The sequence below is a fragment of the Aplidium turbinatum genome, chromosome 13, assembly GCF_918807975.1.
Source record: "Aplidium turbinatum chromosome 13, kaAplTurb1.1, whole genome shotgun sequence".
Classification (NCBI taxonomy): Eukaryota; Metazoa; Chordata; class Ascidiacea; order Aplousobranchia; family Polyclinidae; genus Aplidium; species Aplidium turbinatum.
Window position 1 is genome coordinate 13,358,332 of NC_137484.1, and position 14,466 is coordinate 13,372,797.

General features: G+C 38.4%; 1 protein-coding gene across 1 annotated transcript; it reads left to right on the forward strand.

Annotated features, from left to right (window-relative positions):
- Positions 1 to 70: 70 nt before the first annotated feature.
- LOC145782487 (uncharacterized) lies at positions 71 to 12,572 on the forward strand. The gene is made up of 8 exons (XM_082594286.1): positions 71 to 178; positions 724 to 924; positions 1,164 to 1,234; positions 2,338 to 2,430; positions 2,838 to 3,027; positions 10,413 to 10,556; positions 11,035 to 11,217; positions 11,574 to 12,572. Exons 2-8 carry the CDS (start codon positions 813 to 815, stop codon positions 11,699 to 11,701), a joined length of 921 nt encoding a protein of 306 aa, XP_082450412.1. The 5' UTR covers positions 71 to 178; positions 724 to 812; the 3' UTR covers positions 11,702 to 12,572.
- The last annotated feature ends 1,894 nt before the right edge of the window (positions 12,573 to 14,466 follow it).

Here is a 14,466-nt window from a genome sequence, read left to right on the forward strand (position 1 = left end):
AATATACTTAAGTATAAAAGTTAGGCCTAAGTTAATGCATGGACTTTGCAATTTTAAATAAGCCTACTTCTTTCAATCAAAATATAAAGAACAATTTTTAATTAGTTCCAACTATAACAATCCAATATCATGCCAAATACGTTTTCCTTCCTAACAAGTGAACCATTTTAACCCATAGGTACGTCATTTCTTAAAGATTTTGTATTTTTCCACCTATAAGCAGCTCTAATTAGAAAAAAAGGTACCGTAACAGAAAGTAAAACTGTTCACACTCGCCCTTTGACGAGAGAGACGAACAGCGACACGAGAGAGAATAAAATTTAAAACGTATATAATTTGCATCATGGGCCGATCCTATAGATGTTTGCTGGTATACCCCTTCATTTTTTTGTATATAATTTGAAAATTGAATGGCTGTTAAAATGTGACAATTCGTAACCTCTTATTGTTTCCTTATTTTGTAATGTTTAAATTAATTTTGTTATAGACCTACAATATTATACGAACATCTTCTGATAACTAAAAATTATAATTCGAGTAACAATTGTGTGGAAATAGTTTAATTGAGTTGAATAGTCAAATTAGTTAGAATGTCCGTTAAGCAGGCAGAATTTCATTAGACAGCCAATTCGCATTTGAAATCTCAATAAAACCATCCTAACACATAAAATAAATGCATTACCACACAACCGACAAAGATAAATATGTTCTTAGATCTGTCAGGTGATTGAAAGGCGTTGCTGATTCCTATTGTGTAATATTGATGAAAGCAGAGAACTCAAAGTGGAAAGTCATTTCCTTGTAGAGACAATATGCGTTCAGAAAATGTTTTATCTGGAGCGTGTGTTTTCATTTCTGTGGCATGCGATTACATGTTTTTTGTTTTTGCTGCTCACTCAAAGATTCCAAGTTTGCCTGGATCAGGTATGTAGGCTAACTTGAAAACAGGGCTTGAAACGAGGAACTTTTCAATTCGTAGGCTTACAATTATCTGCTATAACAGTTGTTTATCTCATCTCATTAAAAAAAAAAAAATCGAAATTTTTGTAGTATAGGCTTATAGACTTGGAGAGTAGAATACACTTGAGATAAACAAATCAGTGTTTGTAGTATACACGGAAACATTGTTACTTTTCAGTTCTTGATTTATACTTACGTTGCAGAATATTACGTTTCTTCCATCAAAACCATTGTCGCCAAGTATCCAATCGACATTTGTCCTGCTCCTCAACTGGCAAGTAATTTTTGTCATCTTTTAATTAACAGATTTGTAGCCGTATAAGGATTATCTTAAATTTTTCTGAAGGTGTTGCGACCGTGCCAAATTTTTTTCAACTCAATAACTTACTTCGATCACAAGCACGTTTTAACGTTCGCGTTTTGTCGCTTCTACCTTTTTCTTGACCTTTGCTATGTTGATGTGTATTGTTTTGATATGATGGTCAGAAATAAAAAAAACAACTGAACTGAACTGAACACTGTTCGTATAATAATTGTGTAGTATAAAAAAGCTGGAGTTTTCAAATGCTAAAAAAACACCTTGTAGCGCTAGAATTAAAAAAAAAGGCAAATCAATTTTATTGAAAGTTTCGGGCTACGTTCGAAACAGAATTCAATCAATAAAAACACGTGTTTGGTTTTGAATCTTTATTCTCGGACTGACAAAGCCTTGAAAAGTTATTCCTGGTAGTTTCGCATACTTGTAGAGGCTTTTGACGCAGGGCCGGTTACCGAGATTGACAAGACTGACTTAACTCTAATCTACCTTCATAGACCTGTCTGTGTCCCAATTACCATACATAATCCATCAAATCGAATTTCTTGCTTCAATCTTGCACCTTTAAACAAAACTACTTTTAGCATATGATGTCTTATTACAATAGAATCATAATCAATGTTCTTTCAGTACTATGACCAAATATTGAAACTTTAAAGGTGAATGAAGTAGGCTATTTCCTCAATACAGGGAATGGTATCACTTCAACACTTATTGCATGCCTCATCACAGCTTGGACCAATGTCTCAAAATTTTGCAAAGCAAAACAAAAGAGGAGTAAGCTGCATCTGGAGCCAGGCAGAAAAATATAGGGGCCAGAAATCTTTCTAAGAGACCCAGGAATTAAAATAAACCTTCGCCATTGTGCATTTATGCACAAGTGGTCAATGGTCATCAAATTTAAAGATTTTTCTGATGCATTAGGCTTGATTTGAAATGGGTTGGAAAGATTTTGATTCGGTTAGTTGGTGGGGTAGCTCTGATTTATTTGTAGATAACATAGGCTACTTGAACGTAAATGCGAAGTCTGGTGGTAAAATCTGATTTACAAATATATTTAGACTATGATTGCTTGGCCGAGCATTCTACTGTCCAATGTTCTTGCTGCGATTTTTCTCTTTGTTGGTTCTTTCAACTTCAAAATCTTTAATTCGGTAAGAACAACTTCAAAAATTTTATGCAGAAAGTGTTTCAAAACAGCTGTTAAAACTCTAAACTTTTACGTAAAGCAACTATAATGTTCTGTATAGTCGAGTGGTGAGAGCACTGGAACGGCAATCGAAAGGGCGCCGGTTCGACACCGCTCATGATCATGCGACTGTGTCTTTGGCAAGACACTTAAAGGCATGCCTGAAGGTGGACATGAAGATTGGCTTCCTTGCCTTCCTGTCCACTTAATCTAAATCTTCAACCACCAGGTGTAAACCTGGATACGACAACCAAAACAATGTTCTGTATCGATTAATAATAATAATACCGCTGCAAGAAGCAAATACAATAGGCTTGTCGTACACAGTAGTTCAAAATTCTACACGTTTTGTGGTCACTCAAATGTTTGCAGAAAGTCTATATCTTATGGATCATAGTGATGGTGGCAACTTTGTTGTGGACGTTTTCCTTTGACCGTGAATACCATGTGATTTCTTGGGTGCTTGTTCTCACCTGCTTGGTGTCATCCAGCGCGGTATTGATGTTAGGGTGCCGACGTTCAGCGATCCCGAACACAGATTCGAATTTTAAAGCAATTCCAGGTGTCGTCAAAAAGTTATGTCAAGAGTAGAACTACTAAAACGTTATTTAAATCAAGTATAGTTATTAGGCTACTATCTAAACCCTTGACAGCCTGTTTCACCTAAAAGGAGGATCCTCAGAATTCAGAAGGTCCTTATTCAAATAGAATCTATAAGGACCTTCTGATGATCCTCCTTTTAGGTGAAACAAGCTGTCAAGGCTTTAGATAGTAATAACTATATTTAATTTATAGTTAGGGCAATATATGACAATATATGACCTTACCCCAAAAAAACTGCAACAAAAGGTTTTTCAACTGATTTGATTAGTATTGGGTGTCAGTATTGACATATTCAAAATTTTAAGCGATTCAACTTTCGGAAAGTGGTTATTTTCAAGATGGCTTCCAAGATGGCCGCCAAACCGTTAAAATAACAGTAAATTGACCATAACTCGGTCATAATATGACCAAAACATGTAGTTTTGGTGTCTATATCTAGATTTTTATACCCTGTGAAGTCAATGAGACCATTCTTAGAATTGTTGAATTATCTGATAGCCTATAAATTCAATATGGCAATCCAAGATGGCCGCCAAACCAATAAAATAACAGTAAATTGACCATAACTCGGTCATCATATGACCAAAACATGCAGTTTTGGTGTCTATATCTAGGTTTTTATACCATGTGAAGTCAATGAGACCATTCTTAGAATTGTTAAATTATCTGATAGCCTATAAATTCAATATGGCAATCCAGGATGGCTACCAAAACAATTAATAATAAACAATAACAATGTATTGGTAATGGTTATTAAAAAACCTGGTGAATTTCTATATATATTTGAGTAAACTAAGCAAGCATAAAGAGTTCATACGACGTGGTTATGTACTGTAGACTCTTGACATAATCATCGTAAAGAAAACATATGGATCAAGTATTACTAAAGCTCATTGCTGTCACTCTTGATGTCATCGTCTGTAATTATGTGATTGCTGTATGGGTTGACACATTAACCAGTTTGGCATGGTCCACATCCAGCATGGCATGGTAGCCCATATCTCCGGCAACTACAGTGAAGTGGACACGATACCAAATATCCTTGACGTTGAATCACAACCGGTGAATGCATGAATGAAGAAGAGCTGTGAGCAATGAGCATAGGCTATATCTGGCCTGGTGATTGCCTTCAGTTTGTTGATGTCGTGTATCTTGGTTGAGTAAGCTTTGTCGGAGCGGAAGTAAAGGTCTTTAATGTGTGGGTCAGTGTTAGCATAGTATAGTAACAACATTAAAAGAGCCGTGTCTTCACCAATTAAAGTCGTACCATGTCTATGAGCGCTGTCCATCTGCCGTCTTGACGATGTCAACATCTGCATCACCTGGTGCGTTGATCACATTGCGGCTTTTATTTCTCAGTTGAGCAGAAATTAGAGAAATTAATCCTTCCTTGTTGGAAGCTCGAGACAAGAACTTCTCCTTCTTTCCAATGAACTTGGTGTCTGCAGTAAAGTGAACAACCCGGTGGACGTTCATGCCGCGTCTTTGATGGGTATTGTCTTTGATAGACGGACCACCATATCCATCAAAGACCACCGTTGCTAAGCGATAATGACGAATGGTATAATCTGCATACGACTGTACAATAGACCCACAACTGTCTCCAGCTTTCCATAGCACTCGATGCAACAAGAACCCCCCCCATCAAGAACGTAGTGATCGGTTTTCGGGGCAGATTTTTTCACTACTTCATAATCGCCTGACGTCACACTGCTGGCATGTTCTGTGATGGCGGGAGCTATTTGAGACTTATCGGCTTCTCGGAAAAAATGTCTAGCTTCAAACAAGGTGGGTTGGCATGTACTGAGCTCGTGCTTCACCACTTCCTGCATGGAGAGATCACCTGTTTGATTAAGGATCTTGGAAACAAAGCTATGACCGTTATGTTTGGCAACGATGGCAGTAGTAACCTGGAAACACAGCGCTGCAATACATTGGTCAAGAAAATTACAACATCCAAGTCCTTTGTTCACCCTGAACATTTGCCACCTACACCATCCTCTACCAAATTCCACTGCCTCAGAGTTTACTACCAGATTATGGTCTGGATGGGTAGGCTACTGACGATGGTATGGATGCTCTAGACTGGGGATGGAAAGTAGACAATAGTCAGATGGTTCCAATCATGACGGACATGAAAGCTTCCCCCGGACAACCTACTGAAAATGATACACTGCAATTGCGAATCGTGTCCACCTCACTGCAGTTGCCGGAGATATGGGCTACCATGTCATGCTGAATGTGGACCATGCCAAACTGGTTCATGTGTCAACCCATACAGCAATCACATAATTACAGACGATGACATCGAGAGTGACAGCGATGAGATTTAGTAATACTTGATCCATGTGCTTTCTTTACGCTGATCTTCTTCTTCATCGTGTGTCACACGGCCGTAGCCCAGAGCATCACGCAAGCTCTTGCTCTATCGTTGAACTCGGCCAAATCCTGTGCAGAGCATTTTGCTTTTAGGTCAGGGCATTCGAGTAGATGTTGCATCGTTTGCTCCTGTCCGCATTTGAAACTTGTGCTCCCCATGGAATACCCCCAGTGTCTCATCAAGGTTTTACACCTGCCAATACCAGTTCTTAAGCGGTTGAGGCATCGCCAATACTTCCACGGTTCACGTTTTCCGGGAGGAAGGCTCTCCATGGGTGTGAGCTCCATATTGGCCAATGTCGGTCCGGCTGCCAGTCTCTCTTGCCATAGTTGAACCCGCACATTGGCGGCGACATCGTCATGACCTAATGGGACAACTGAAGCAAGGAAACTTTTTCTTGACTTCAGACGCCTGTGTGCTGGAGTTTGGCCATACAGTGGGTGTCTCAAATCTATGTCCTGACAAGATCTTTCCTTTCTGCTGGTCACGCTTCTTCTGATGTTGGGGGGAGCAATTCCAGACAGAATGTGCAGCGACGTGATGTTGGTTGGTTTGAGACAACCTGTAATCAGACGGCAGCTTTGGTTCAATATGGGGTCAATTTTCTTGGCATGTGCTGAGCGTTCCCACACTGGGCAAGCATATTCTGCAACCGAATAGCATAAGGCTAAAGCAGTTGACCGTATTGTGTCAGGGAGGGCACCCCAATCAGAGTTTCCGAGTTTCTGCAAAATATTATTTCTAGAAGCCACCTTAGCTCTTACTTTTTCGATATGGGATTTGTATGTGAGGTTCTTCAATGAGGTAAAAAGATGTTAGACGAGGGTTGCGTACATTTTGAGGTCTTATTAACCGGGGTTTAGACTGCTTTTTCATGTTATTTTTGCTTTTGCCATTTAGAAGGAGTTGATGGGCAATTTGATTGGCAGATACAGTGTAGTGGTGGTCTGGTTTAGTGTAGTCGCCGACAGCAATTTAATTGTTTTCCAGGCTTTCCGACTGCTATGAGACAGATCTGTGGATTCGATCATATCTTGCCACATTTTTCTCTTTTCGCTGGCGATAGCTGCCATCACGTTTTCTCCAGCTTCAACTGTAGAGTGAGAGAAAGGATCTGATTGGAACTTTTCTTTATAGTCTTCATAGAGGTCTGCTGAGTCTGAATTCAGACCAGGGATGTAACGTGTCCTACAGCCTCTAGGAATGTTTTTTCTTGACGCTCTTCGTACAGCTTCTATGAAGTCAGGGTATTTATCTGATGACGTGTGTAAATTGGCGATGTGGAAGTCCAGATCTGAAGTAAATCCCTTCCAGTTGGCTTTTCGAAAGTTGTATCGTCGTTGATATGGAACATCCTTTGGAGTAACAACTGCCTTGATTCGGAGGCGGATTGGGCGATGTTGAGTATGTGGGATTGGATCCAATATGTGCTTCACACAGCCCATAGTGATGGAGTCACTTGCAAAGATGAGGTCCGGGTTTGAGCCTCGTTTCCATCTTCCGCTGTTAAAGGAAGGGGGTAACTTGGGGTCATGTATGAGCTACAAGTTATTATCGTCAGCCCATTTTTCAACAGCTTCTCCATCCTTAGTGGTGTTTCTATAGCCCCAGCTCGAGCTGTGGCTGTTGAAATCACCAATAAACAAGCCAGGCGTACTGCCATTTTGCACCATCAGATCGTTTGGTATGAAGGGTTCATTTGGGGGCTTATAGACAGATGTTACGTCTATTCCATCGAGGTGGAGAGTCAGGCATTCGGTGTTATTGCTATCATCGGACGAAACTGAGTTAATGCGTGATCCAGATCTTACGTACATAGCACTGCCATGTTTCCCATGAGGGATTTCGTTGACAAGGTCCATTCCGGGTATTCTTGGCCTGTGGTGTGTAGCACTTCGGTGGGTTTCCTGTAGGCAGAGAATATTGCATTGATGTTGCTTGCAGAGTTCAGCAAGGATGGCTGATTTTGCTGAAGAAAACCCTTCGATATTGGCCGAGATCACCGTTAGAGCAAGCCCTAAAAAGGGCTGGCTAGACGTTAGAGTAGGCACGGTTGTCATGTGACGTGGTGAAAACATTGGTTTCACTTCTAGTGCTTGTTAGCTCTGGTCGAAGTTACTTGTAGGGAAGGCCACGTAGAGGCTGTCTTCATCTTCCCCTTCATCTTCATCATTTACGCTGATTATGTCAAGAGTCTACTGATGTACATGACCACATCGTATGAACTCTTTATGCCTGCTTAGTTTACCCAAATATGTATAGAAATTCACCGGGTTTTTAATAACCAATACATTGTTATTGTTCATTTTTAATTGTTTTGCCAGCCATCTTGGGTTGCCATATTGAATTTATAGGCTATCAGATAATTTAACAATTCTGAGAATGGTCTCATTGACTTCACAGGGTATAAAAATTTAGATATAGACACCAAAACTACAAGTTTTGAACATGTGATGACCGAGTTATGGTCAATTTACTGTTATTTTATTGGTTTGGCAGCCATCTTGGATTGCTATATATTGAATTTATAGGGTATCAGATAATTCAACAATTCTGAGAATGGTCTCATTGACTTCACAGGGTATAAAAACCTAGATATAGACACCAAAACTACATGTTTTGGTCATATGATGACCGAGTTATGGTCAATTTACTGTTATTTTAACGGTTTGGCGGCCATCTTGGATTGCCATATTGAATTTAAAGGCTATCAGATAATTCAACAATTCTGAGAATGGACTGATTGACTTCACAGGGTACAAACACCTAGGTATAGACACCAAAACTACATGTTTTGGTCATATTATGACCGAGTTATGGTCAATTTACTGTTATTTTATTGATTTGGCGGCCATCTTGGATTGCCATATTGAATTTATAGGCTATCAGATAATTCAACAATTCTGAAAATGGTCTCATTGACTTCACAGGGTATAAAAATCTAGATATAGACACCAAAACTCCATGTTTTGGTCATATGATGACCGAGTTATGGTCAATTTATTGTTATTTTGATGGTTTGGCGTCCATCTTGAAAATAACCACTTTCCGGAAGTTGGATTGCTTAAGATTTTGAATATGTCAATACTGACACCCAAAACTAATCAAATCAGTTGAAAAACCTTTTGTTGCAATTTTTTTGGGGTCAAACCATATACATGTATTGCCCTAACTATTAATTCGCTCTGCTTAGCTTTTGCTTGGCATTGAGCACTTTTTGTAGTATTAATAGTTTTCATTGTTTAAAACGTTATTTATGTTTTTTCTTTTTCTATTATTAAATATTGTATTTTATACATACAACAAGTAGTATCAAGTTGTTGTAACTTCATCAAATGGCTTATTTGAAACTAAAATCGTTCTTTTGAATAGAAACACTGTTATCAAAAAACGCTTCTCACCATCTCAAATGTTTTGGAACAACTTGATCACAATGTTGAGATCGAATTGCGCCAAAGGTGTTCTGTTCAATTAATCTTGTCTGGACTCTTTAACCATCAGTACATAAGTTATAGCCTAAGTCTCGTTTCTAACGTTCATCTGATGAAAGTGAAAGTAAGAGCAAAAACAAACAGGTTGATCAATTGCTTCAATGACGTTTTGCGCATCATGGCAATGCGCATTTTCAGAGCGAATAACATATAAAATAAAGCTTTGGTAGAGAGTTTGCTTTGTTGAACCATAGAGAAATAAAACATAGTAACTTTAGCGGGTTTAGCATACTTTATTTCACACAAAATATGACATAATTAAATAAAATAAACTCAAACGTTTTCGACACGTACGTGTGTCCTCATCAGGAATTAAATCTGCAATACATAAAATGAAAAATCGTAAGATAAATTTGACTATGCACTGTAACTGTAACGACACTCTGGACTGAAAGCACAAACTGAACAAATGATACGAGAATGATTGCGAGTAAATTATGCGGTGGGAAACAGATCACGTGAGGTGTAGACTACAGGCATTGGACAAAACAATTAGAACACACACAAAAGGAACGATGAGCCACAGGCGAATAACTGCCGGTTGAGAGATGGATTGTTACGTTTGATTCTTAAGGCTTCCATGATCTTAGTCTGAAAATCAGATCTGCCTCGAGAGATGATTTTAAATTGGTCGATCGAGACATTGTCAGTGCACGTTTCACAAGAGGCGATGTGCTCTTTAATTGCACTTTTAGTTGTTATTCGCCTGTGGCTCATCGTTCCTTTTGTGTGTGCTCTAATTGTTTTGTCCAATGCCTGTAGTCTACACCTCACGTGATTTGTTTCCCACCGCATAATTTACTCGCAATTATTCTCGTATCATTTGTTCAGTTTGTGTTTTCAGTCCAGAGTGTCGTTACAGTTACAGTGCATAGTCAAATTTATCTTACGATTTTTCATTTTATGTAGGCTATTGCAGATTTAATTCCTGATGAGGACACACGTACGTGTCGAAAACGTTTGAGTTTATTTTATTTAATTATGTTATATAAAATAAAATTTACGAATTAGGCTACTGTAATAATTTTAAATTATCTTGAAACATCCTGTAGCCTGTGCTTAAGGTTTGATTTGCAGTTGACATACTTCTAATTTGCATGCATCGAACACTGGCGTTTGCACAACAATGTAATCTCTTAGTAAAATTTATTAAAAAATCGATTTCACAATAGCCTAATAGTCTAATAATAACACTTTCAGCTGGGCAAAAACTTTTACATAGCTTTAACAAAACAAAACAAAAAAACGTAAGAGGAAGGAGAAAAAACTAATGTTGATAACGAAAATAAGAGGATAAAAAAATCACTTTCTTATATGTTAGTTTTCTCTTTTCTCGTTTTCGTAAACCATATTAGTTTTTTCTTTATCCCTCATATTTTTCTTTATTAAATCTAGGACCACGTTAAAGCTTTTACCTTCAGCTGAGGCGAGAGTATTTGGTCGATACATTTAACTACATTTCTATATGTGCAGTATCTTGTCGATGGTGGTTTCACAACGTTGTGATGGGTTATTTCGGAATATGTGCAAGTTGGAGTGCTGTCGCTTTTTCCTCCACAACCGCGTACGCTCTAGCGTACAGATCCTCTTCAGGAATGAACGAAGCACATTTGCATGGTATAAAAAAAATTAACACCAACGTCATCACAAGAGTTTGCGTTAGCAAAACACTCTTGTGCAATACATAGTTTGTAGCCAACTGAATTTGCAGTCAAGTGGATAAAAAAAAACTTTTTGTGAACTGATGAGACCATACCGTGGTGTTTATAGACATAGGATAACTGGCGTTTGAAAAATTTGGTATGAAGTAGGCTAGTAGGCTATATTTTATAATCCATATTACATTTGGTTGGTTTTGAATCTTTATCTTCGGACCGACAAAGTTTTCGATAGATTACTCCAGCTAGTTTAGCATTCTTGTAGAGGCTTTGAACCACTGACGCAGGGTCGGTTATGGAGATTGGCTGAGTGAAGGTTTCCGATTTTTAAAGTGTTGCTGGAGAATTATGGAGTGGTTGTCATGAAACAAACCAACCGTCAACATCAATTTTATCAATATAAAGAATTGATTTGTTTCAAGTTCTATTGCTTGCAGGTATTTTCTCCATCGAGATGTGCGGAACGATTTCCCTGTTTACGATAATGTTTGCCCAAATTGTGTGGACTGTGACGGACATATACTTTTTTCCAACTCAGACAAAATGTGTTTCTTCAATTTACCCAACCTTTGCCTTTTTCATGTTTGGCACATTTCTTTCTCATTACCAACCCGATATTGGTAAGTAGGTAATATTTTAGGCTACCTTTGTGGTGAGTAGGCTACTGAGTTACATAACAATTTGAAATCGTATTTAGGTTAAAATAACATTATAACAAGGAGCATGACTTGTAGGTGGAGATAAACTCTTTCCGTGACAAGCAAAGTATTTCAACTGAGCCTCTAATTGATTTGCGACATAGCTTAATATAGCTAGTGGTGGCTCCAGGGCCTCTTGCCCTTCCAAAACACAGCAAAATGATCCAATTTTCTCTGTTTTTGAAAAAATTATCCCCGGTAGTTATGTATATAGGCTGGGGGGTAATTTTTACATAATTTCAACGACTGGTTGCAGCCTATGATTATTCTTTTTTCAGGACTTACAAGAAACAACAAAATTTGCCTTTTCATGAGTGCAACGAGTTTTGCAACATTTCTTCTGAAAAGCAAACTTCAAAAAATGATCGGAAAAGTGGAAACAAAAATTCTGAAGCACACAGAGTGATATTTTATTTGTCTTCGATTTCCACAAAAACATAGACTGTTTAGTGTTTATAATCGTTTAAGTTATTATCGGAGAAAGTTAACGTCACTATAAATTCTATTTAACGTCCGATAAGCATTTTGTTTGAATAAGATATATTGTCATACTCCAGCTTCATACAAAGAGTGATTGAACTACTGCAATGCGAGAAGTTTATTTGTATCTAACCTTACATAAAACACAAAAGAGACGTGTTGCTCAGTTGTTTTTTTTCGGACATTTTTCTGGTTTTCATTAGTCTACCACAATACAGTAATATTTTTGTTTATTTTCTGATATAAAAATATAGCATCCCAACCCATACTAGTATATAGGCTACTTTTCTTGTTGTATTGTGGCGCTACCGTGTTGTTGCTATTTGTAAAATTTTTGATGATGATTTAAGTGCTATTGATAATTAATTTATAACTTACTTAATTTTAATCTGTAAATGTTGCAATAGTGAAATGGAGTAGATAAAGTGTAGGTAAATACGTGGGCATGTTCCGACATACTCTAAAGCAGTCAGAAACAACTAATTTTCGTATAAACTTTCACCATTGCAATGTAGCCCGCGTCCAGAGCCGTATTAACCGCTCTCAGTACCTTTCGGCTGAGGGAACACTGCCATCTAGAGGCTTAGTCACTTTTATTTTTTCCAACAATAACTTATTTGGCTAAGTTATGCGATTTGAAAAGCAAACAATAGAAGTAGGCTACTGCTGTAAAAGCTTGATATGAAGGCTAGCAAATCACAAATTCTGGAGCTTCCCTTTGTTGGTATCTTATCAAAGTTATCATTTAGTATGACTTTACTACTTCAAAGAAACAAAACCAGAAAATAAAATTCGTAGTCAGGAAACCGTAGTAGTAAAATGAACATACGTAGATATTTGCAGAACAGGAAGAACTTTCCACCGTACACTCTGACCAGAGGAGTCCCTGCTCCCCAGGTGAAACGGAGGCTCATAAATTTGACAAACTGTCATTAGAAAGCTAGAAATTACAGCAAACATAGCCACTGCTGTGATAATCTTTGTAGGCTATGTAATCTCTGTAAGCTACGATAATCGTTGTAGGCAATCTCGTTGCCCTATTGTGAGGCCTCGTTTGCAGCGCGAATTTCTTTCCATCAGTTGTCTACAACGGTTTTTGGTAGAAGCTAAAGTAGAAAATGCAAATTTATGAGAAAAAATTTTCCACGTCTCAGTCAGTGTTTAGTAATCTTTTGCCACCACCTTGAAATTAGTGAAGTTTCCAATCAGTTCTCTCACCTCCTTCTAGAATGGAACAAAAGGAATAATCACCTCCGATTCAGAATGTTTGTTGAAGCTCGGCAAACAAGCATAACTTCTTACGTCATTTTAAACTAACCTTACAATGATTCGGCATCCCCGCACCCCTTTTTTAAGTCATCAGTTCTCACACGCATTCGTAAAAAATATGCTGAACTGCAAGCCATAAGCTACAGCTAAGTAAGTTATAGCTATAAGCTACTCGCGAAAACCGATACCCTATAGGGCCAGGCCTAATTATGCCACGTAGCCTAATTTAAAGCCGGGTTTTTAAAATCTTAACCGATTTGTTACGTTAGAATTTAGTTTAGATTTTGTCCGTCTGGATAGCTCAGTTGGTTAAGCGTCCGAAAAAACGACAAGACCTAGTAGCGCTGGTTTGGCTCTCAAGCAATAGGCCTACATTTAGAATCGAGGCTTAGTTTAGAATACATAAGTGCTCTGGTCTCCATTCAGTGGGGCCGAGTGGATGGAATTGTTCACAAACAAGCGAAAACTTCACTTTGTCAGTCTCGTTGGCCAAGTCCAGGTCAATGGTTTTAAAATCCAATAAGTTTGCCAGGATTGAGCTCTCAAAGCTTTCTCAGTCCGAGGATAAAGATTCCCGTAGCCGCAACCAATCAAACCTTGAGACATTTTTGTAAGCGAGGAAAAGTTTTGAAAAAAAAAATGTTTAGACAAGTAATGCAGTTGTGGTAAAAGTAGAACTGTTCTTGTTCAAAGCCACCAGATACTGATGAATTAAGAGGTAGCCGACCATTGAAGCAGGTTTAACCGCACATCTAGAGAATTAAATCATCGTTACTTGATCGTATTATTTCTTTGACGAGTCTAGAAAATTCTTCTATCGAGTCTTCTAAATTTGGTTGATACACCATAGATCGACACATTCTTTTACGACAGAGTTGTATATTGAAAGGTCCCACTTGCTGCACTGGGTGGTAAGTTAAGGGCACACAAGAAGATGGTTCGCTATTTCAGGCTTGGTGCCACAGATACATGTAACTGGACCCGTGTTGCAGCCCCATTTTATCATTGCATATTTAGTACGGGCGGCCAACTCCGGTTCGGAGTCGATTGAAGGGTTCCACTTTCCCCAGAGGGCGTTTACTCCTGGGGGAAGGGACCCGGATGGCGGAACCTTCATTTCCTCGTATGATAAATCATTTTCGAACTGTAGTTTCCATTACTAAAACCTAGTTTCTTTTTTGTTGAGATTAGTGGCTGAAAGTGATAGGAAAGTTTTCCTTGATTTCAACCGGGTCTGCGTAGCAGGTTGTCTATAGAGAGGGTATTTCATCATGTCTATGAAATAAAAGGTCGGATGATTTCCCAATCAAACATCCATAAGCCAACAGCGTAACTTGTAGGGCATTTTCAGCGAAAGGCAATGGCGATGTCCAAGACATCACTGTATTACGTCACTGCCTAAATCAAATTTTTCAGTGAAAT